At 37.2% G+C, this 25451-nt stretch overlaps 1 protein-coding gene and 1 non-coding gene across 5 annotated transcripts in view; both read right to left on the bottom strand.

Moving 5' to 3' along the window:
• Nucleotides 1-23447, bottom strand: part of BCAP29 (B cell receptor associated protein 29) — a 43083-nt gene extending 19636 nt beyond the window's left edge. For 2 of the 4 annotated variants that reach the window (XM_015134620.3, XM_015134623.3), the window contains exons 1-6: nt 23392-23447; nt 22845-22952; nt 19614-19714; nt 9434-9584; nt 7836-7971; nt 3727-3835 (exon numbers count right to left, since the gene is read on the bottom strand). In XM_015134620.3, the coding sequence (XP_014990106.1) occupies nt 3727-3835; nt 7836-7971; nt 9434-9584; nt 19614-19714; nt 22845-22936 (589 nt within the window). In that variant the 5' untranslated portion in view covers nt 22937-22952; nt 23392-23447. Of the gene's footprint in view, nt 1-3726; nt 3836-7835; nt 7972-9433; nt 9585-19613; nt 19715-22844; nt 22953-23391 lie in introns of those variants that run through there. The other 2 variants (XM_077994758.1, NM_001266565.1) reach the window with 2 other exon arrangements.
• Nucleotides 723-866, bottom strand: LOC114677293 (small nucleolar RNA U109). Its single transcript, XR_003728571.1, has one exon. It is a non-coding gene; the product is annotated as a small nucleolar RNA U109 (small nucleolar RNA).
• Nucleotides 23448-25451: the final 2004 nt, after the last annotated feature.

The following is a 25451-nucleotide window of genomic DNA, read 5'->3' as shown; positions in this document are numbered from 1 at the left end:
TTTTAGTTTTGTTCAAGGTTAAGTCAAGGTGATATGAAAGCATTTATCCAAGAAGAGAGTTTAATTATCATTATTTTAAGTAGAGGACTAGGGGGGGTTCTATTTCCTGGTCCAAATCTAGTATGTCTATTGTATGCTGCTAATACTTAGAGACCCATAATAGGTCTTTACACTCAGTTTCTGATTTGTTAGTATATACTTTAAGAAATTTATTTAAAGTTTGCTTTATCCTCAAGAGGCATACTTTTTAAGGAAAGTGTTAATTATGCTCCACATTAAATGACTTTACAATAAATGAATTACTTGAAAAGTTCTTTTAAAAATAGATGAGGCCCAGGCACAGCAGTTCAGGCCTGTAATCCCAGCATTTTTGGAGGCTGAGGAGGAAGGGCTTGAAGCCAAAGTTCAAGACCAGATGAAGTAGCAAAGTGAGACCCTGTGTCTACAAAAAATTTAAAAAATTAGGCAGGCATGGTGGTGCACGTATGTAGTCCCAGCTACTCAGGAGGCTGAGGTGGGAGGATCGCATGAGCCCAGGAGTTTGAGGTTGCAGTAAGACATGACTGCACTCCAACCTGGGCAACAGTGAGACTCTGTCTCAAACAAACAAACAAACAAACAAAATTGCTGATGAAACAAAGAAGGAACAAAGGAAAGCAGGAAACAAAGAGAAGAAATGCATCATCAAGAAATTTCCCCCAATTACTGTTTTCTCTTTTCCTTTATGTAGGAGACATACACTGCTAATTCAACCTTTATTACAAGATCGGCAGCCCTAAGAATTCCTTGTAAAATATGGCATGCTTTTTATATCTATATGTATTCCTGCTCCTAAAAGAATGAAGAACAGACATTTCCACATGCAGCTCAATCACTTTTTAAACCATATTTACTTTTATCATTGCTTGGATGCATGCAATGACTGAATGCTACATATTTCTAGTTACAAGAATAAAGGAGGCTGGGTACAGTGGCTCACGCCGGTAATCCCCAGCACTTTCGGAGGCCAAGGTGGGCAGATCAAGAGGTCAGGAGACGGAGACCATCCTGGCTAATATGGTGAAACCCCGTCTCTACTAAAAATACAAAAAAATTAGATGGGCGTGGTGGCGGGCGTCTGTAGTCCCAGCTACTCGGGAGGCTAAGCCAGGAGAATGGTGTGAACCTGGGAGGCGGAGCTTGCAGTGAGTCAGATCACACCACTGCCCTCCGGCCTGGGCGACAGAGTGAGATTCCATCTCAAAAAGAAAAAAAAAAAGAATAAAGGAAGGTATTCATTTATGAAAATAAGTAGTTTTCCTGGAAGAGGCCTTTAAAGCCAATCTCCTTGGAAATCAGAAGGTTTTTCCACTAAATACAATGTCTGTGCTAGGGTGATATTACTGCACGGAAGCACCGCTAATAGTTTACAAACTCTGGTCAAAATAGGAGTTGGAGGTTAAAACCTGAAGGTGTTTGCCACAACTGATAGAGTGTTCTTAGTAGCTGCCTACAGAATGCCACTTTAAAAATTTGGGCTAACTAGCTTAAATAAATATTTGTATTTACGTTTTGTTTCCACTAATACACTTGGGAGAAAATGTTTCACTTAGATTTAAGTAACATGAAGGATAAGAAAATTCACATGGAAAACACTCTATTTTCCTGTAAAAAAAGAAAACACTGCTTTTTTACTCAATTTTCAAATATAAGATCTCTTTCTAAATCTTTCTTAAGCCTTGTCACCTTAACACCCTCAATATTTAGAAATCAGTGAATATTTTTGAGTGGTACTGTGCACAAAGTATTGTACCACTGAATTCATCCAAATCATGCACTATTAATTGATATATTTTCTTAGTTCTTACCTTACTGAATTTAACTGGTTTAGGTCAACAGAACATGACCAAGGAAACACTCTCTTTAGAAATGGAACTTTGATCTTCTCAAGGTCATTACAAATGTTAGTTTTTAAAAAAACATAGAGCAAATAAAACGTGTTCATAAAATATTATATATCTTGCCAGAACCAAACAGGACACACTCAAACAGGTAAAATCTGCCTCTACCTGAACACTAATTCACTTAGAAAGTATCTCTGCAGTCTATACTTGAAACACAGAAGCTGCTATCACTTGTTATCAGATTGTAAATACAATGCTTACATTGTCAAAGAGTTCATTTTCTCTAAAATCTGATTTTGTCTTTTAAAGAAATGCTCATATAATACTAAGTTAAGTTTTATGCCAGATTTAAAGAGTTAAAGCTCAAAATATCTCAGAGCTGGAATTTTTGAAAGATGAAAAGAGAAACTAAATTGAGCAGGGTTAAGAAAAGTATAGTACATATACACTCGTCTCTTTTAGTTTTGTACCACCCTGCTTATAACATAAGAAAAGAGATTCTTGGTGGATACAGAAAAAAGCAGGATTTTGAAGCAATATTTTTGTGTTTTGGAAATAGATGGTTTCATTCTTCAAAAGAATTAGTAGCTATATTTTATGCAGGGTTAAAAAAAGAACACTAGTTTCTCTTCTGAAATGTCTGTTGTAAATGGTAGGTAACTTAAATTCATTTTCATATAAACAATAACATTTGTAGATCATGTTCTAAATCTTTTGGAATTACAGAAAAGGCAACAGTACCAACTAAAAGATTCTTGAATTTTGGGCTACACTATGCCAACTACATAATATACCACTTTGTCTATAAGGGTAATTTATTTTTTAACTTATTGCTTCTGAACTGTCTTCTTTTTTTCACTTGAAGTAAAAAGTAGGAACGTGACTAAAGCATTTTGTATCACATAAATATTCTCCGGTGGATTTTTGTTCTATTTACAGAATTAGCTTTTATTTTTATGTTTTCCATCTCAAATTCAAATACATCCTGACTGAAGTAAACCCTTTCCAAACAATGTACCTTAACACCAATTGATGGTGAGGTTTCTCAGTGTCTGGCCAACATAAAAACCTATCTGTTGTATGCAGAAATGTTGCAAAGCGTCAAGCCACAAACTTACACTCAGAGTTTTCTGGGATGACATTGAATTTGGGGTATCTACTTTGCTGTGCTATGCAGATGCAACAAAAATAATTTGTTCTTTGACTAAGAAAAAAACAGTAGCAAAACTTTTTTTTTTTTTTTTTTTTTTTTTTTAATGTAGAAGAAATCGCTGCCTTCAGGGAAATGGAGTTGGGATGCTCCACTTCAAGCCTACACTGCAATGTTATGTTGGAAGGAGACACTCAAATTCTTAGCTGACATCCCAGATACTGTTGCCTACTCTGTGCCTACCTGTCTCTCTCAAGGAACGCTTTCCTTATGTCTAACAGGTAGAATATATTAGTGCTTGAAATAAACAATACATTTTCTTGTAAGAAAACTGTTCCCCTGCAATTGCTTCTCTGAGAGGAGGAATATACGATGATGGAAAAATGTGATTCATTTTATAAAAACACATTTATAAACAACTTTTTAGGAACACAGCTCTTTTGCTAAGGCAAGAACATCTGTATTTACAACACAGATCTTAAACACCTACATGTTTTTCTGTATAACAGAGCATGTTTCTCTTGGCTGACACAATGTTTTATCTTCATATTTGAACAAGAATTTATAAATAGGTCATTCTTGGTATCTTAGAAGAACATTTAGTCATTAGTTTTGTTTTAGGAAAAACAGTGAAGTGTACAGCATAAAGTATCCTGCTAGTCTTTTTACTTTTTCACATGTACACAAAGTTACCATCTGAAGTCTTCCTTAATTCAGTTTTCAGTTTCTCCTGGTCTTGTACTAGTTTTTTATTTTCTGCTTCCAAAACACATTCTTCATCTTTACCATGGCTTTTCAAAATCTATTGCAAAAGGGAGATATAGGAAGAATTAAGCTTAAATTGCAATAGCCAGACGTTCTTACAGAAAATGAGCTGAGTAGCCTATCTAAAATTACTGGTCTATAATTTATTCTTTGTCCTTTTCAGAATTTTATAGTTTTCTACAATGTACTTTTGCTAACAGAAACTTAATATTTGGCAAACACACAAAAAAGATTTCTTATTATGGCTGAAATCTCTAAAGTGAACATAAGAATTTAAAATAATATTCTCAAAAGTATTTAGGTAAATAATGTCAGTCTTTCTCCATCAATTAATGAGAAATGTAAATCTAAGGGGAAAAAAACAGTTCTGAAGATGATATTAATTAGAAAACCATTATGTTCTGATTGTAGAGCGATCTACTCAGCCTATTTTTATACAGACAAATTTGTAAGAGAAGAATATGTCAGAGTGGAGATGGGTAAGTGGGAAATGATGGCCATTTCTACAGCTGGAAAATTCTAATTTTCACTGAATAGTTACCAAATTACTTTTATTCCATTAATCCTTTATAAAGCTCTTTGTATTTTAAAATTGATTCTGGTTTTAAAAATGTTAGTGTTTGCAGCTTATCTTTTCTAGGCAAGAACAATTAAGATCCAAATAGTAAAACAACTGATCAAAATAAAATTATCATGGAGTAAAAATTTCATAATCTGTATTGTGAACAGAAACTATAATTATCATCAGAACTAAGAAGCTGACTTAAAGAAATAACAAAGAATTTAAATTACCAAGAAAGACAAAGTAAATGTTTGAAAAACCTAATATGTATACTGTTGTACGTCAGTAGACTAAATAAAGAGACAGAAACTTCTTTTTTTTTTTTTTTAAGAAACAGGGTCTCACTCTGTCACCCAGGCTGGAGTACAGTGGTGCAACCCATAGCCACTTCAGCCTTGACCTTCCGGGCTTAAGTGATCCTCCCATCTCAGCCTCCTGAGTATCTGAGACTATAGGCATGTGCCACCACTGCAGGCTAATTAAAAAAAATTATATATAAACATATAAATATATATATTTTGTAGAGACAGAGATCTTGCTATATTGCCCAGACTGGTCGTGAATTCCTGGCCTCAAGCAATCGTCTCACCTCAGCCTCCCAAAGCGCTGAGATGACAGGCATGAGCCACTGTACCTGGCCAGTGGCAGCAACTTGATACTGACAGGTTCTATTGTCAGGTAAAAAAGGAACACAGGATAATTTTAAACAGACTGACATAAGAGAGGAATTTCTACTGCAGGGTGATTCATTTTCTAATGTAAGCCCATATATTCAACAAAACACAAAGTTCTACTGAGCAATGACTACATGCAAATATTTTACAATGCAAGGTGCTGTAAGAGATAAAAATGTAAGAGAAACATGGTCTCGACTTTCGAGTAACTTCAATCTAGTAGAAAGGATGAGACGAGCATAAAAACTGTAGCACAAGACCAAATACAGTACTACTGTGCTATATAGAGATTAGGCAGCTCAGAAGGAGGAATTAAAGCTCTAATGCATATATTATATAATCCCAAGGACTATTTTTTGGAGACAGGAGGACTGAAGTACATTCTGAAACTAAAGGAGCCTCATATCTTCTCAAATTAATAAAAAAAGTTTTTTTTTGTAAAGAGCAGCACAAGAAAAAAATTCTCCAAATCCCTTTTAATTTGTTGCCTACTTCAAGCTGAAAACAAGTCCGGCTAATACTTCACTGAATTCAGTTCATAAAATCTCCAGTGATTACCCAAATTAGAAGAGAATCATTGAGTTGCAGGAATGTTTTCGCTGACTGCTTGAATTTTCATGCCATTGACTTGGAAAAGTTGGATTTGTGTAAGTCTTGTAAATAAGCTTTCACTACTGCACCTGTAAACTTGCCTAAATTTATGATGTGTAACTTGACGCTGGAGAAAGACCAAGAACCCTGAAATCTGAAATTTAATGACCACCAGCTACAACAACACAGGTGTTCACTGTCTCATCCAAATTATCCAACCTTGGTAAGTTACGTGGCTGGAAAAAAAAAATCAGAGCACAGTAAAGCTCTATCACGTTGAAGTAGCAAAATTAAAAGTTAACTGGTTTTTCATAATTATTTCATTTCTTTAACTGAATATCAGAACAGAAAGGGGTCACAGGTACCACGTGGAAATTGTTCTATCGGATAACATAGGAGTTGAGGGCACAAAATAATGTGGTTATGAATGTGGATTCTAGAGTCAGGCTGCTTAGGTTCAAATTTTAGTTCTGTCACATATTAGCTGAATGATTTTTGCAAGTCACTTAACCTTTCTGTGCCTCCGTTTCCTTGTCTATAAAATGCAGGTAATAACAATACCAAATTCATGGGGCTTTTGTGAAAATTAACAGTTAAAAACCTTACTGTGAAGCACTTGAAGCAATACCTGGCACAATGTTAACTATTATTTATAGCTAAGGAACTTGGAGGCCCATTAACATAGGTGATTTGTGCTATGTCACACATTGGAACTAGCACCTAAGTCTCTTGGATGTCAGGGTAATGCAGTTTCCAATGGAAAATGTGTCTCTGATAGAGAATGATGAGGTATGGCTGGGCGTGGTGACTCTTGCCTATTAATCCCAGCACTTTTGGAGGCCAAGGTGGGAAGACTGTTTCAGGCCAAAAGTTTGAGATCAGTCTGGGAAGGAAGGGAAGGAAGGGAGGGAAGGTGAGGAAAGGGAGGAAAGGAAGAAAGGACATTACAAAGGGGGTGTCTTCACAAGCTTATCTTTCCTTAGCTTATTTTTCAAAACCTACATGAAGCACCCTGAAATAGATGTCATCTTCTACATTCTCACTTATGGCCTTTATTGGTCACTTTATTAGTCAATTAGTTATATTTTGGGCACTGACAACTGCTTTTATGTCCCGCTCACAGACTTTCTCCCCACTGTGTACTGGCTTTAGCCCAGCATATCTGTGCCGCCACTGATTGGGTCACAGCTATGCAGGAAGCAGTGAATCAGAATAGCATGGTACCAAAGGATAGGAAAACAAACAAACAGAAAGAATAAATCATGCAGGGTCAAGGAATTGGTAATCATGACATAAGTTTCCTTGCATGGGTAAATGGTTCTGAAAACAATTCCAAGAGAAAAGTTGCAAAAGTATTGTGAGGAGGGTGCTTTTTTTTTTTTTTTTAAAAAAAAGGGCAAGACTAATTTAAGTGTATTAACTATAGTATGTATGGGAAAAATAACACTTTCCATTTTCTTAGAGCTAAGGAATAAGAGAAAAACAACTGAAGAGGAAAAAAAGCAGTGTTCTGATGGTTACAAATCATTACTCCAAAATGATGTGTATAATTTTAAATTAAGATATGTACATGATCAGTTGTTCCATAAATACAAGGCTATGTGCTTTCGAGTTTAGTTATCACGTATCAATCAAAGCTTTGATGACTGTGTTTTTATTTTTACCACTGTGAAATGAGATCAAAGGATAGAAAATAAAGGAATAACATTAAATATTTCGAATATTATGTGAAATTATCAATCTAGCATCAATGACGTTTCTCTGCTTTCTGTAAACCAATCATTTAAAAGAAAACTAAAATCTAGGCTTAAAAATACTTTAACTGAAGAAGAAATGGAAACGGAGTTATAAAGACTTTAGATTATAAAGTAAACTTAAGGGTAATGAAGGAATTAAAATTCATATTCCCAGAATACTATTTTTGCCTTAAATCACAGAAAATAGGTCCAATGGTATTAATCCACTATGGAGAAAAAGCAAATCCAAACAATAGTGAAAATATTAGTGGGAACAAGCATTTCTAAAGAATAGTAAAACTATTCTTGAAACAATCATTACATAAAATATTGTTAATTATGGTCATTTTCTGCTTATACAATATAAAAATGCTCTTTTTGATGCTGAAAACAAATATATTAGATGCTGAAAACAAATATATTACTCCTTGGGAACACTAACAACATTTAATTTTTACAAAGAAAATTAAATACCCGTTTTAGTTTTTCATTTTCTTCCATAAATTTTTTGGCAGCCTTGTTAGTATTTTCTGCTTGAGTTTTAAGTACACTTTTGTTTGACAGTTCTTTCGCCAGTTGAGTAATAAGCGTAACCAGACGTCTCAACACTCTAAGAAAAAAAAAAATCAGAATAATGTGTTACTGGCCAATCATCAGAAACTTATTTTAAAACAGTCATTGCCAAATTACTCCCCATTAGGTATAGGTGTGGTGGTGCCAGATAATGTTTAGGCAAAACCCATTATTTTTTTAAATTCAAGTCTTTTAGTAAAAACAGGACCATGTCTCATTCCTTGGAATCTTTGTTAGAAGACCAGCACTTAGAATACAGGTTCAGTGGTACTTATTTGTTTTCCTGTAGAAGGCTTTAGCTTGGAGGAGTAGAAACAGGAAAATTTCATCTAGTGTGGCAGGGCCAGGAAGAGAATTCTTTTTTTGGCCCAGTTCAAATTCTGCTATTTAAGGAACATTGTGTAAGGTCAATCAAGCTGAAGAACAGCTTGCTCACATCTGTTTATGGGTAACTGCCATTGTTAGAAGTAGTGACTACTATCTTCAATTATTCATTCAGCAGACATTCCTTTACTCAGGAACTGCTAAGTGTTGAGACACTCTGCTAGGCACTGCAGATGCAGCAGAAAAAAGCAAAGTCCATGCCCTCGGGGGTTTAGCTCCTAGTTGGGTAAGCAAAAGTTTAAACAGTATTTAATTACAACCAGGAATGACACTAGAAAATGAAGTATATATACATTCTTTGAGCATCTGTAAGAGAAGACCTACCTAGTTTGTGGGTAGTGATGGCCACAGAAGGCTTTGAGAAAGAGGCTAACGGATGAGTAAGAGTTAGCCAGGAAATGAGGAAAGAAAAGAGTGTTCTGGCAAAAGGAATAGGTTGTATAAAGACCCTAAAACGGGAAAGAGTTAGGTACACTACAGAACTCAATCAATATTTGTTGCAAGATGGAATGAATGAATAAATGGTGAAGGTCAGTAAGGGTGGAATATATTGTACATGTCAGAGACATGTATGAGACAAGCCTCCACAGAGAGGTAGGGGCCTGATCATTCAGGGCCTTATGGACTTTGCAAACCTACAAGCTGCTAACTACTGTTTGTTATTTGGGTATATCATCTGAATTCTTTTACAAAGATGTTATAAAAAAATCTACAAGTAGGCTGGGTACAGTGACTTGTGCCTATAATTTCAGTACTTTGGGAGGCCAAGGTGGGAGGATCACTTGAGGCCAGGAGTTTGAGACCAGTCCAGGCAACATAGTGAGACCCCATCTCTACAAAAAATTTAAAAATTAGCCCTATATGGTGGTGTGTACCTGTAGTCCTAGAAACGACAGGTTGAAGAGAGAGGATCACTTGAACCCAGGAGTTTAAAGTTACAGTGAGCTATGAAGGCACCACTGCACTGCAGCCTGGGCAACAGAGCAAAAGGCTGTCTCTCTTTTAAAAAAAAAAAAAAAAAAAAACCTACAGTAAAGGTGGACAAAACGAGAAAGAGAAGCATAAATCGTGTTTTTAAACTGTGCTTCTACTTTTTTTTTTTTTTTTTTACTTACAGCCAAAAAAATAGTGAAAATCCAGAAATGTAAAGATTTCTTTGAGACCTAAAAAGTTTCATCTGTGTGTGTTCATAGGCATCAGGTCTGCTGGTGGAGCTCCTCTCAATGGTATGAACTGAGGAATATTTCCTCACTTCTCTCACAGCATCTATTACAGAAGAAAATAAAAGATTACTTTTGGCTTTTAAGTATATAAACTTGTTATTAACATTTTAGAATACCTGACCAAACTTTTAAATAACAGACTTTACATAGAGGCGATCTTTTTGTCATTCCATCTCCAGTACACAGGAAGTTTTCATGCTCAAAGTAGGTGCTCTATAAATGGACACTAGTAGCAAATTTTGAATTACTATAGCATTTTTTAAATCATTAATCTAGTACTTAATATCATTTTATTGTTTCTCATCTCTAACTACACTGCAAACTATTATCCTTTACACTTTGTCTCTAAGATGACTAAAATTCAGCCTATTGACAATGACAGATGTCATATCCCACTAGTCAATTCTAAGAGACTATCCCATTTCTCTTACTATACTAGCATTTTATTACATATTATTACTTTAAATGATTGAGATCTTCAAAATATTTGGTTACAGTGAAATTTCCACTGGCACAGGTTTGCTAAAGTGGGATTTGATCTGTGGTGGCATACACTCCTCCCGACTAGAAGATGGCAGCTGCTACTGGAAATGTTCATATAGCTGCTCCTTTGATGCTGAAGTTCTGGGAAGTTTCAGATGCCGGGAAACTACGTCTTTCAAGTGGAAAATAGAAAACAGCTTATAAGGGTCTACATTTAGTGCATTCTTAGTTCTTGGATTCTTGTATGTACTAGGGAAGGCATCTGCCTTAGATGTCTCAAAAGCCACTGGAAGTATGAACAAGTTTGAATGCTCCCCTTTCATGTGACCAACAGAAGTCTTGGGTAAGAGTTATTGCCACAAAAGGAGACTCCAGTTACAAAATTGGGGCCATTTTGACTACTATTTTATTTTTAGCAGCTTTATTGAGATAAAATTCACATGCCATAAAAATTTACCTCTTTAAAATGTGTAATTCAGTAGTTTTTAGTATATTCACAAAGTTGTGCAACCATTACCACTATCTAATTTCAGAACATTTCCATCACCCCACAAAGAAAATCTATACACATCCCTCACCTCCTGGTCACCACCAATCTGCTTTCTGTCTCTACAGAACTACTTGTTTTAGACATTTCATATAAATTGAATCATACACTATCTCCTCTTTTGAGTCTGGCTTCCTTCACTTAGCATAATGTTTTCAAGGTTCATCTGCACTGTAGTATGTGTCAGTACTTCATTACTTTTATGGCTGAATAATATTCCATTGTATGAATGTGGTAACATTTGGTTTATCCATTCATTGGTTGATGGTATTGAGCTGTTTCCACTTTCTGGCTATTACGAATAATGCTGCTATGAACATTCATGTGCAAGTTTTATATCGACATGTTTTAATTTCTCTTGGTATATACCTAAGAGATGAACTGCTGGGCCATATGGTAACTCTATGTTTAATTTTTGAGGAACTGTCAAACTGTATTCCAAAGCAGCTTTACTATTTTACATTCCCACAAGCAGTGTATGTTGGTTTCAATTTCTCCATATCCTCGGCAACACTTGTTATTATCTTTTTGATTATAGTCATCCTAGTGGGTGTGAAGTGGCATTTCTTTGTGGTTTTGATTGGCATTTCTCCGATGGCTAATGCTGTTGAACATCTTTTCATGTGCTTGTTGATCATTTGTGTATCATCTTTGGAAAAATATCTATTCAGATCCTTTACCCATTTTTAAATTGGATTATTTGCTTTATTTGTCTCCCAAATGTCTTTCATAGAATTTTTTTCAAACTGAGAACTTTATAATGGATACTCATTACATATAGTTATGTTTCTGTAGTCTCTTGACACACAATACTTTTTTAAAAAGGTGCCAGGCCAACTGTTTTCTAGAAAGTTCTTACATTCTGGCTGGGTGTGGTGGCTCACACCTGTAATCCCAGCACTTTGGGTGGCAGAGACAGAAGGATAGCATGAGGCCAGAAGATTGACACCAGCACGGGCAACATGGTAAGACCCTGTCTCTTTTTTTAAATATTAAAAAATAAATAAATCAGCACAAAGAAAGTTCTCATATTCTGAATTTGTCTGAAGTGTAGTCCAATTTCTTTCTCTAACTCCTGTATTTTTAGAAAACTAGAACTCAGACTTGATTGGTTCTGCCAGGCCTCAGAAAGTAAAAATAAAATAAAACAAATACTTGATTGGACAAGGTTTAATACTTTTGCCAAGAATCCCTCATAGTTTATGCTGTGTAATGTTACTTTGTCTCATACTTTTTTGATGCTAAATTTGATTACTTAGTTAAGATGGTGTATTAGTAAGGGTTCTCCAAGGAAAAAGAACCAATAGAGGGTGTGTGTGTGTGTGTGTGTGTGTATGTGTGTGTGTGTGTGTGTGTGTGTGTGTGTGTGTGTGTGTGTATGGGGAAGAGTGGTACAGGGGGCAGACAGAGAGAGAGAGCGAGCTTGAGATTTATTTTAAGGAACTGGCTCACATGCTTGTAGAGGCTTGTTAAGTTTAAAATCTGCAGGGTAGACTGGCAGTCTGGAGATTCAGGGAAGAAATACAGTTTGAGTCCAAAGGCAATCTGCTGGCAAAATTTCTTTTTGCTCAGAGGAGGTCAATCTTTGTTCTATTAAGGCTTTCAACTGATTAGATAAAGCCCACTAACCTGTTTTTATTTTCCCCTTTACTGTTGAAATCTGGTAGTGAGTCTCTCAATTTTGTTATTTGTAAAGATTTCTTGGCTGTTATGAGAGTTCTTTGCATGTCTGCATAAATTTTAGAAGCAACTGATCAACTGCTACAAAAATGCCTGTTGGGTTTCTGGGACTGTGTTAAGTCCACGGAATTTTGGAAGAACAAACATTTTAATAATATTGAGTATTCCAACTGATAAAAAATCCCCATTTGTTTTGATCTTCTTTAACTTCTTTCAGCAATGTTTTTGTACTTTTCTGTATAGAGCTGTTGTGCCTCTTTTATAAAGTTATTTCTAAGGTTTTTAGGCTTCTTGGTGTACTTAGAAAAGGAATTTTTAAAAATGTCATTTGCCTATTGTTTACTGCTTATAGTATAGAAATACAATTACTGATATACTGAATTTTTGTGCGCTGACCCACCTGTATTTTGTGACCCCACTATATTAATTTCTTTGACATAATAGCTTTATTATAGATACTTTAGGGTTATTTCTTTCTTTTTCTTTCTTTTTTTTTTCTGAGACAGGGTCTCACTTCGTCACCCAAGCTGGAGTGCAGTGGTGTGATCACGTCTCACTGCAGCCTCGACCTCTTAGGCTCAAGCAACTCTCCCATCTCAGCCTTCTGAATAGCTGGGACTATAAACATGAGCCACCATGCATGGCTAATTTTTCTACTTCCCGGTATAAACGGGGTTTTGCCATGTTGCTCAGGCTGGTCTGGAACTCCTGAGCTTGAGCAATCTGCCCACCTCAGCCTCCCAAAGTGGTGGAATTACAGGAGTGAGCCACTGTGCCAGGCCAGGATTTTCTATATAAATAATCGTGTCATCTGCAAATAAGGATGTTTTACTTCTTTCTTTGCAATCTTTATGCCTTCTATTTCTTTCATGACTTATTATTATCCTGGCTAAGACATCTATTACTTAAATGAATAAACAGAGGGTGAATATCCTTGCCTTGTTTCCAATCTTATGGGGGAAGCCTTTGATATTTAAGTATGATGCTAGCTTGAGGATTTTAGTAGAACTTCATCAGAATGAGAAAGTTTCCTTCTAAACCCTAATCTGCTAACCTTTTTTAAAAAACTGAGTGAATATTATTTTTTTCACTGTCAATATTCAATATAATGAGTAGATATTATTAAGGTGGAAACTAAAATCACTGATTTTAAACCTTTTTAAAAAATAAATATTTAAACCTACAATTTTTCCTTTAAGCAGTGCTTTAATGGCATCTTACAAACTTTAATATATTGTATTTTCATTATTGTTCAGTTAAAATATTTTCTAATTTCCTTTGTGAGTTCTTTGACCCAAGGATTACTAACAAGTGTTGTTTAATTTTTCAAACATGTATAGGTTTTCCAGATTTCTGTTACTGATTTCTATTTTCATACTCTGTAGGGGCTGGGCACAGTGGCTCTCATCTGTAATACCAGCATTTTGAGAACAGGAGGATCACTTGAGGCCAGGAGTTTGAGACCAGCCTGGGCAACAAAGCAAAAGTCTGTCTCTATAAAACAACAAAAACAAAACCCCCATACTCTATATGATTCCAATCCTTGGTAGGATTTCAATCCTTTGTATTTACTGAGACTTGTTTTATGGCCCAGAATATAGGGTATCTTGGTGAACAGAGTTTAGTATATTCATGTGCCCTTGCAAAGATTATGTACAGCAGGGGTCCCCAACCCCCAGAGCCATGCACCTGTACTGCTCCATGGCCTGTCAGGAACTGGGCTGCACAGCAGGAAGTGATTGGCAGGCCAGTGAGCAAAGCTTCATCTGTATTTACAGCCACTCCTTATCTCTCACATTACTGCCCGAGCTATCAGATCAGTGGTGGCATTAGATTCTCATAGGAGTGCAAGCCCTACTGTGAACTGCGCATGTAAGGAATCTAGGTTGCACGCTCCTTATGAAAATCTAATGCCTGATGATCTGCCACCATCTCCCATCATCCCCAGAAAAGAATGTCCAGTTGCAGGAAACAACCTCAGGGCTCCCAGTGATTCTACATTATGGTGAGTTGCATAATTATTTCATTATATATTACAATGTAATATTAATAGAAATGAAGTGCATAACAAATTTAATGTGCTTGAATCATCCTGAAACCATCCCCTGCTCCTGCATATGGAAAACCTGTAAGCTGGTCCCTGGTGCCAAAAAGGCTGGGGACTGCTGATGTACAGTTTACAGCTGTTTGGAGAGGTTTGATTTTTATCCTTTTTTAGCATAAGTCTGTTTTGCTTTAGGTCTTAGTTATAGTAAATTTCTAGTTCCTGGGATATAGTCTCTATTCCTAAGGAGCAGCCCTTCTGTGATTTTAGTGGAAAGGTTCAAGGTCTTTACCAAGCCCCTCTAACGTGATGAGGCTCATACTCCAAACTGTCTCTCCTTGGTGGCCAGCAGCCAAAATTTCTTCTCAGCCTTGCTGCTTTCCACTGGCTGTTCCTTTTCCATTGAGCTCCTTGGAATCTTTTCTATACATCCATGGTTCAAGAGTCAACCAAGAATTTGAGAAGAGTTTACATGTGGATTCTGGGGTTCCCTTTTTGGGTTCTCTCCTTTCTTAGACACCCCTTTTATTTTCTAATCTATCTGACCTCTGTCAGTAAGAGTGTCTTTTTGCTTTGAGTTCTATACAGTTGTCTATGACACATGACTGGAAAGCGGTTGGAAGAAAGGCTATATAAATGTGATCACAACCAGTATGATTCCCTTCTTTTAAGGGTTGACTTCCCTCTAGTTTCTGCCTGCTTTTGGTTGCTCTACCAGGCCTTCAAATACCTTTTTTCGTATTTTATTGAGGGTTCATAATTTTTAACAAAGGATAAATAGTCTAATACAATCTGTTTTGCTATGACCAAAGCCAGACTCCTATGTCTTTAACAAAATTATGTTTTAACTTATTGAGGTGAAATTCATATCACATAAAAGTAAACACTTTAAAGTGAGCAATTCAGTTGTGCTTAGTATATTCACAATGCTGTGCAACTGTCACCTCTGTCTAGTTCCACATTTCCATACTCCAAAATAAAACCCAAATAAATCACTCTAAAACTTAAAAAATTCTTAATTTTTGACTTTATATTTGTATGCCATATCTATTCCTGAAAGTCTTAGTTTCCAATACCATGAACGTACTCATTTGCTTGATGCTACACTATACATAAAACAGCTTTTAAATTACCAACAACAAAACTATTATAAAGTTTCAGATTTCATTGTAATCCTCTTGGTTCTTGAAATGTACCCTACCAGGGAGGTAAAAAGTTAAGAGTACTATGTTCAAGAGTAATTATTTTCTCTGTGTTGTATATATCAATCTGATACACTATTCAGTTCATTTGTTCTGACTTATTTTCACTTCTAGAGCTTGCTTTTTTCTAGCTCTGTAAAATTTGAAGTTTTCTTTCTTTAAATTCTAGAATAGTTTAAGAAGCAGTAGTAATATCTGTTTTCTGAAAGCAGTAGGGTTTCTTATAAAACTATCTGGTTTTTTGCTTTTTTTTGAAATAGGGGTCCTTTTTGATAACTTTCTATAATTTTTCTATATAAATTAGTCAGCTTAAATTTTCTATATCTATTGGTGTTCATTTGGTAAATTATATTTTTCTACAAAATTATACATTTTATCTAGGTTTTCCAATTTATTTGCATAGTTATATAAAGTAGTCACTTAAATGATCTTTAGAAAATTTCCTGTATCTTAATGGCTATTTCCCCTTTGTCATTTCTCAGATTGCCTCAATAATGTAGTAAGATGCCAACCTCTACAAAAAAACCAATAAACAAAGATAATATATATTTACTACTTATTTTGAGTAGGCAGATAGTGAGTACTATGAAGGATTGTTATGCTTCTTTGTGATGCATCATCCTTGGTAATTAAATGGGACTAATACTCCTGGATCCACTATGCAGAAAAGCTGAAGATTAACCAATAATATTAAAAAGGTTTATTAATGTAAATGGTCATGTAAACCTACCTGTAGAATATATCACCTGTATACTAACAAGGTAACTATGTCTGAAAGATGGAATGGAGTCAACAATAAGGGAAGGATGTGACATATAGTCAATTTTCTATAAACCATCTGAAGATGATCCAATTTTACATCAGTTGTGGAAATTTTCAAATTCCTGGGATGCATTTCTGTTAACACTGAACATACTCTTGAAATTCCCACTTCCATTCTGTCTCTTACCAGCAACTAAAATACACACACATGTACACACACTTGTATGCACACACTCAGTTAGTGTTGGCTCTAAGACTATAAATACTTCTTAATAGCTGCCTTATTTGGCTGGGTGTAGTGGCTCATGCCTGTAATCCCAGCACTTTGGGAGGCCAAGGTAGGTGGATGGCTTTGAGCTTAGGAGTTTGGGACCAGCCTGGGCAACATGACAAAACCCTGTCTCCACAAAAAACCCCAAAAATTAGCCAGGGGTTGGTGGCTCTCCCCTATAGTCCCAGCTACTTGGGAGGCTGCAGCTGGAGAATTACTGGAGCCCGGGAAGTGGAGGTTGCAGTGAGCCGAGATCACACCACTGCATTTCAGCCTGGGTGACAGAGTGAGACCCCATCTCAAAAAATAAATAAATAAATACATAAAAATAAAAAGAAAATGTATAAAAAATAGTTACCTTACTTAGAGAGATAACCAAGAAAAAGGAAATAAATTTCAAAGTAAAATATAAATTAAGCACGAGTAATCCACTGGTTTTGCATTATTTACATCATTGTTGTGCAATGGAACATCAGAGTCTGCACTTTACATATGTTACTGCATTTAAATCTTAAAACATGAAAGTAGGTGTCATTACTCCATTTTGGATGGAGACCTAGAGGATAAGCACCTATCTGGCTGCCTGAACTATCCATGATGTCCTTGTTCTCTGGGAATTAATTACCCTGTTTACTCAAAGATGCAGGCTTCAGCCAGCAGTCATGATTCTCCCTGGTGACTCTCCTGGTTATAGGAGATGAGGAGTAGATACCTGGTGCTAGCTGGTCCAATTTTTTTCCTTTGATTTGGAATTGGGATTCAGAGACGATGAATTAATCCTTGCATATGTCTGGAATGGTAACACCTGGCAGCTGTGCTGTACCCATTTACTGCCTTGGCGATAGACAGAATATCAGAGTCCATAATAAAAAAGAATGAAGTATATATAGGGAAAACATATGGCCAAGAAAAGGACACTTCAGTTCCAAGTACTAATCCTTCCCTGGAATTTGGCTTCCTTCCTTCCTTGGGCTACTCTGCAACAATCCCAAATTTTATTACAAATTTTTCCTTTTTTGGTCAAGTGAGTTCAAGTTGATTTCTCTTTTTCTGAGACGGAGTTTCACTCTTGTTGCCCAGGCTGGAGTGCAATGGCGCAATCTCGGCTCACTGCAACCTCTGCCTCTCGGGTTCAAACAATTCTCCTGCCTCAGTCTCCTGAGTAGCTGGGATTACAGGCATGCGCCCCCATGTCTGGCTAACTTTTGTATTTTTGGTAGAGATGGGGTTTCACCACATTGGCCAAGCTGGTCTGGAATTCCCGACCTCAGGTTGATCTGCCCGCCTTGGTCTTCTGAAGTGCTGGGATTACAGAGGCGAGCCACCGTGCCCAGCCAAGTTTGTTTCTAATGTAACCAAAAGAACTTACACTACAACTCTCCTCCCTTACATAAGTGACAGTTTTCAGTACAAATTTTTGTGATAATTTTAGAGTTAGAAGATCACAAAATTAGGAGCTGCAGAGATTATTTCCATCTCTCCCTTCATTTCACAAGATGAATAAATCAAACCCAGAAAAATAAAAGCCATTTCAAAGGTCATTTAGTTAGCTGGTGGCAGAACTGGAACTGGTTTTCCTTATTGTTCTTTACTGATTTGTTGTGACTAGTTATATGGCTAGAGATTCAATCCATAACATTAATAATGTACCACGAGACAAATATTTACATTTTGAAAAGAGGCACAAACCATTCATACCTTTCTGTTTTTGACAATACCATCCCTTCTCATGCCAGATGTTCTTAGTTTTATAAAGAGGATTCTATTTGAGAGGTTGGTGGTTTGGAACATAGAAGACATTTTCTCACAAAACAGTGTCAAAGATGGCGGTTAGGGGCCCAAGTTTGCCTCTCTAAATCCTATTTCACCAACAACACAACAACTCTGAGGGAATTCTGAGGGAAAACATACTCTGTGCAAGAAGGGGCATTTCAAGAAGTAGCTGGGCAATCTTAGACAAGTCACTTAATCTCTCTGAGCTCAGTAACAACAACTAGAAAAACATGGTGATAATTAAGACTCATGGAACTTCTGGTTTGACAAGAACCTAAAGGTCTACTTTTAATTTTTAAAATATAGTTATCATGAAAATTTAAAACATGCTGAAAAACGAGTATAGACGTTATATAAACAAATGGGCATGGTCATTTCCCAATAAAACTTTATTTACAAAAATAGGCATTTGGCCCACAGGCTGTATAGGTTGCTGACCCTGTTATGTAACAATGCTGTTATCACAACTAAAGTTAACAAAAATTCCCTAATATTATATAATCACTCCATATTCAAATTTTTGCAGTAGTCCCCAAATCTATGTTGCAGTTTTGTTTTTGTTTTTTTTTTGTTTTTTTTTTTTTTTAAATGAAGGGTCTTGCTCTATTGCTCAGGCTGGAGTGCAATAGCTCACTGCAACCTTAAACTTCTGGGCTCAAGCAATCCTCCAGTCTCTCAGCCTCCAGAGTAGCTGGGACTACCAGTGCACATCACCACACCTGGCTAATTTTTACATTTTTTGTAAAGATAAGGTTTTGCTATGTTGCCCAGGCTAGTCTCAAACTCCTGAACTCGGGCAATCCTCCCGCCTTGGCCTCTCAAAGTGCTAGGATTACAGGTATGAGGCACCGCGCCTGGCCATGTTTATTTTTTAATCCAGTCCAAATCCACACCCTGCATCTAAGACGTCCTTGGAGAGCCTGACGATTCTATTCTTTTATTTGCCTTTCTAACAGCTAAGCTCCTGGGTGCCTAGGACATCACAGTAACAAAGGAGAGACAACACCATGAAAAATAAAGTCTGGTGACTCTGAACAGCAAGGTATGCATAAATATACAGCATTTAAATCTTAAAATAACCTAAAAGGAGTTAAGAATCACAGTGCCCTGTTGAAACTTAAGTTTGAACATATAGAATGGTAGGATCTATCAACTGTGTATCAATATATCAGTATCCACTCTATGTAGTATCAATATACTATATAAAGTCAACTGTACACAAATTGTAACATCAACTCTATTAATTAAAAAGAAATTCATTTAACAAACAATAGAGTTATATTTATTCAAAGAAGGAATCTAGTACTTACCTAGAAATAGAACAATCAATAGGATGATAATGGTAAGGAAAGCCTTATTCCAAAAAGTTGCAATTTTACCCCAGACATTAAATGAAAAAATCTTCTGCCATCTGTAAAGCAATACAATTATATCAGGTATAAAAAAACTAAAAGTTTTGAAATACTTTCTAAATACTGAAGTAACATTTTTGTAATTGTGTAGCAAGTAAAAAGAATTACAGAAATTTAATTTTAAAATTTATTAATTCTGACAAGACAGAATATCTCATGAATTAAAAAACAACTCTTTCAAATTTAATAATAATCTGATATCTGATTATCCTCTGTCTGGTGGCTTAAATATTCTAAAAGTAAACCATACATGAGCAAAACCTTAAAAAGGAATTCTTGCAGTAGTAAAATATTATATTGTTGATAGAAGCTATTACTCTGTATCTTTTTCATGGTCAGAGCAATGACTTAGAAATAACAAAGATATGTTGTTCTAACAATTGGCAACATTTCAGGAGTGGGGTCTAACTCTACACACTGATTTTTATATAGTACACTTTTAACATATCCTCCAAGTAAAAGTTTCTCTACTTTAACAATGAGGGAATTATAAAAATTACCCAGGTATTATATACATAAATTGAAAAAATCTTAATTATGTAACGATAATTTTCACACACACACACTATATATATATAAAAAGCCATGTAATTACTACAGATAAAGATGTGAACATAGAGGAAATGAGATGGGGAAGTAGTCTAGATGGATTGAACAGTATAAGCAAAGACAGTGGTAAGAAAGCATGGGTTGTAAATGGCAGAGTGACAAAATAATCCATCATGCAATTGTACATGGGCAATTTAAATGAGTAACACTTTAGTCAAAAGGAGGCAGAAAAATGTAGTAAGCACTTACGCTTCAAGCACTTACAAGTTGAAAAAAAAAGTTTCACTTTAAGATTAGGACAAATTTAAGATTTAAGATTAGGACAACTTTACTTGAAACTAGTGGGGTGAGGGAGATTCATACAGATGAATCGGTTCCTTTTGTCTCTGCTTCCAATTCCAAGCATTTTATATAGCCAATATTTAAATTATGCAATATAAAATTTTATATTTTTAAGATAACATAAGTGGTAATATCTTGATCTAGGTCCAAATGGAAATTTATTTATTTCTTCAAGGTCTGGTGTGGTGTAAAAGGGAACATAAGAGACCTCCCATAGGGAACAACTAGCATTTGAGCACCTTATCAGAGTTACAACATATTATGTTCTCACTATATTATGGTTCTAAGTATTTTTACATGTTTTATCTCATTTAATTACAACAACTACCATATGAGGTAGACACTAGTACTATCTCCATTTTACAGATGGGGAAACAGATCAGAGAGGATCAAGAGCATGCCCAAGGTTAGTATCATGCAGTTATAGGTGACCTGATTTCTGAGCATGTGCCTTTAACCACTGGGTTATGTAAGAAAATAAGAGACTAAATGATGAAATATTTTCTTAAAGATTATGGTGATACACATATAAAATAAAAAGATGTGGATACACACATAGTTAGGGCACATTATAAATGATCTGCGTGCATACATACCGTATTTTCTTTATATTTGTACATGAGAATACATTTATATATCATGTGCAAATATACACACATCTATCTAACAGCCACTTGATCAGGATGGGTAAAATTTTTATTTGGCAGGAAGAAAAATATTGATCCATAACTTACAGATCACTCTGATGGAGAAAAGATCAACTTACAATTTTTTCTTCTTTGCAAACCCTTAAGTCTTATCTATAAATTAGATGTTTACACACAAGATCTTTCTTTCTCTTGAATATATAGGATTCTATCATTGCAAATACTACTAAAAAGCAAAACAGGGTGTTACTGAGTTTGAAACAAAACCTACAGGATGAGAGGCAGCATGACGGAGTAGAAAGAACACTGGACTAAGAGCCAGATTTTTATCTAGAACCTGTCACTTACCAGCTAGGTAACCTTAGGCTACTTGCCCTCCTGGGTTGCAGTATGCGATCTATAGAACATGGGTGGGATGGATCAAATAAGATCAAAGACCCTACAGGATGATTCAATTTTTTTTCTTTAGTAAGAAACAACGTACTGAGCTTAGCTTAGCTGATAGAGAAGGACAGAAGAGAGCAGAAATCCAGGCAGGTAAGGAGCAAGTTAGGAGTTGTGAAAGACTATTTGGACGCTGAGCTAAGGTAAAACTTCTTGAAGTTTCTCCCAGTCCTCCTGGGATTTTACTACACTTTAGTGAGTTATCTCTAGGATCTCATTTACGAAAGATTTTCTTTTATGCCAGGAATATGAACAAATGTCTTGCAACATTTTTATTACGTGTGCATTTCCCCATTCATACTATCAAATTTCTGGATCTAAAACTAAACGACTAAAAAGTAGATTATTTCAAGGGTAAAATGAGCCAGTGCTTGGCTTGAAACACTGTACTTGGTTCTTTGTTTTTTTTTTTGAGACGGAGTCTTGCTCTGTCGCCCAGGCTGGAGTGCAGTGGCGCGATCTCCGCTCACTGCAAGCTCCGACCCCCCGGGTTCACGCCATTCTCCTGCTTCAGCCTCCCGAGTAGCTGGGACTATTTAGATCCGTCACTAAAGAACTAAAGCTAATACATGGTTGTGATACTTTTTACATTCAGCACTTTTAATAGACATTCGTTAATTTTATGTGAACCCAAAAGTAGTAAAATTGTCATTAAACATTAATGAAACTATTTATCGGTTACATAGGCCAAAACTAAGAATAATTTATTGGCTTTGGTTTCTAAATTGCTGTTCCAGTGCCTCAATGAAACACTTTTACACCTATGCTGTACTGCAAACATGATTTATCCACTTACATTTATTTAGTTCATGGCTCCAATTCAGGGCAATAAAACAAAGGTAAAACCTGAGACAAGGCAGGGCAGGTGTTAAAAGTATAACTGTTGCTTTATTATATCTGTAATCAACAGAATCAAAAGCATAGGCCCCTTTCCTTTTAGAAGGGAAGAAAAAGTTATTTCACCTGTACACGTAACAGAGTTTTATATAAAATGTTATTTTAATATTGCCATTATATACTACCTAATTCGTTAGGTGTGTGTATTTTCAAAGACTTTCTAAACTTTTTAATGCTCAGAAAACTTTTTTCATTTTACATTAGGAGCGATCCAATATTTATCATAGTTAACGATTTGAAGATTTCCTACCTCTGAGGAGGAATAAAAGGTAGGCAGAAGATTAAAATGAGTCCTATTTCGGCATAAAGAAAGGTTGCCACTGCCGCCCACTGGAGTGTCATTTTTTTTTCTTCACACCTAAATGGAGAAACGCTTATTTTTATCTTGCTTCCTTTCAAACAAAACCGTTCAATGCCCCGAGGCGCAGCGTTTTTGTCCGGGGGAAGGACCGTGTCCCACCTTCCCGCACCTGGGGGACCGGCACGGACCCCGGTCAGGAAGGGGGAAAGGGTGGCCCGGGAAGCGGGTGGCTACCTCCCTGGGAGTCGTGGGACCTGGCGAGGCGGCCCGCTGGCCACTGTCTTTTCCGCCAGCTTCGCGGCGACAGAAGCCCAACGCCACCCTCCACCAACGCCCGGCTTCCCGGCCCTCCCGCTCCCAGAAGGCGCCGCGGGCCCTCGACCACCGCTCCGCGGACCGGGCAGGGCCAGCCCCGCGGGGTTCTGCAGACCAGGGAGCGGCGCTCTCCCTCCGCGGCCTAGCGCCCCACGGGTCCCCGGGTCGCGGTCGCCCTTACCCGCCGGCTGCCCGCCTGGCTCCCCGCGCTGCTCCGCGGCAGCCGACGCGCGGGACGTCAGACGCCGCGGCCGGGCGGGGGAGGGGAGCCAGGGGGCCCCACCCAGCCTCCCGCCCCGCAGGCTTCCCGCCCGCGGGCCCGTCCCGTCTGAAGTCACAGGCGGCGCGACCACGTATATGGGCAACAATTGTTTTCTAATTGGCGGAGGAGTCAGAGCATGAATTAGACTTTTGACCTGATGCTTGGGGATCGGAGCGCAACTTCTTTAGGACTAAGTGCAGCCCCGGCTGGAGGGCGCGCGGGGTGCAGGTCTAGGGAGCCGGGCCGGGCGCCGGGGCTGGATTGGGTGATGCAAATTCAGCGAACGCGCTTAAGATGCACTCCTTTCCGGTCACCTCCTCTCTTTTTATAGTGGGAACTGTTTGTGTCCAGAATTAAGCTATCATTTGATAAGGGGCCAGGATGAGGTGGTCGTGCAGCATTTTGTTCTGGAGAAGGTAGGATCAACTGTAGTATCACAACATATTCCGTAGGCGTTCCCATTCCCGTCCATGGGCTGGCAAGAGGCAGTCAACTTTAGCGTGATGTTTGGGGACTGGTACGAAAGGTGGGTATGGGGATATTCTTTTAATTACTATTTTCCAGCTTTTCAAACTGTGCATGTACATTTAAACTGTTGAAGAGTTTTTTCAATATTGACAACGTATCAGGAATTTAATAAAAGTACTATCCTGGTTACAATTACTTGGGGAATAGTAAACAAATGCTGAAAATGGATAATGATAGAATATAAAACATTCAAAAACACATTTAAGTTTGTTCTTTTTCTGAATTTATCACGAATAATCTGGATCACGTGTAACAGAAAAATAGAAAACACAGACTTTGAACATAACTATAAGGAAGATTTTTTTTCTTTTTTTTTTTTGAGATGGAGTCTCCCTCTGTCTGTCACCCAGGTTGTATTGTGGCGGTGCGATCTCGGCTCACTGTAGCCTCTGCCTCCCAGGTTCAAGCGATTCTCTGGCCCCAGTCTCCTGAGTGGCTGGGATTACAGGCGCCTGCCACCATGTCTAGCTAATTGTTGTATTTTTAGTAGAGACAGGGTTTCACCATTTTAGCCAGGCTGGTCTCGAACTCCTGGACTCAAGTGATCTGTCTGCCTTGGCCTCCCAAACTGTTGGGATTACAGGTGTGAGCCACTGCGCCCAGCCAGGAAGTAACTTTTTTTTTTTGAGACGAATCTTGCTCTGTCGCCCAGGCTGGAGTGCAGTGGTGCAATTTTGGCTCACTGCAAGCTTCACCTCCCAGGTTCACACCATTCTCCTGCCTCAGTCTCCCGAGTAGCTGGGACTACAGGTGCCCGCCACCACGCCCAGCTAATTTTTTTATATTTTTAGTAGAGATGGGGTTTCACCATGTTATCTAGGATGGTCTCCATCTCCTGACCTCGTGATCTGCCAGCCTTGGCCTCCCAAAGTGCTGGGATTACAGGCGTGAGTCACCGCGCCCGGCCAGGAAGTTACTTTTAATCAAAAGTGTTAGAACTTCCACACTGGTTCCTTCCAAACACCGAGCACATTACTCTAGTGATGATGCTGTGCTCACAACACTAGGGTAATTCAATTCAGAGTTCTGACCATACCTCCCTATTTTGTACAGTATTCATAGAAAATGAAAAAGTCAGTTATCTTTAAAAAAAAAATACATTAACTGAAAAGTGAAAACAGAATGTACTGAGAAAAAAGATGGCACCACGGTGCTTACGTTAAAATGGATTCATTCAATATTCCCAAACGCGAATTAAACAGTTTTACATAATTATTTCCTTATAACAGTTTTCATGTTGGCAAAATAAATAATACTTTAATTACGAACTGTTTTATTTCAGTCTGAGATACTTAATTCTTGCAGTGCATGCCCACCGGTAACAAAATCTATTAATAACACTCCCAAACCATGGGACTTTAAAGTTACAATCAACTGCTGAGAGGCATAAAAGTAGTATCATTAAACAGAGAGTATGAAAATTAGGTTTTAAAATTAAAAACAAAACCTGG

The sequence above is a fragment of the Macaca mulatta genome, chromosome 3 (assembly GCF_049350105.2).
Source record: "Macaca mulatta isolate MMU2019108-1 chromosome 3, T2T-MMU8v2.0, whole genome shotgun sequence".
Lineage (NCBI taxonomy): Eukaryota > Metazoa > Chordata > Mammalia > Primates > Cercopithecidae > Macaca > Macaca mulatta.
Note: the sequence above shows the minus strand (reverse complement) of the source record. Positions and strands in the feature narration are given on the sequence as shown.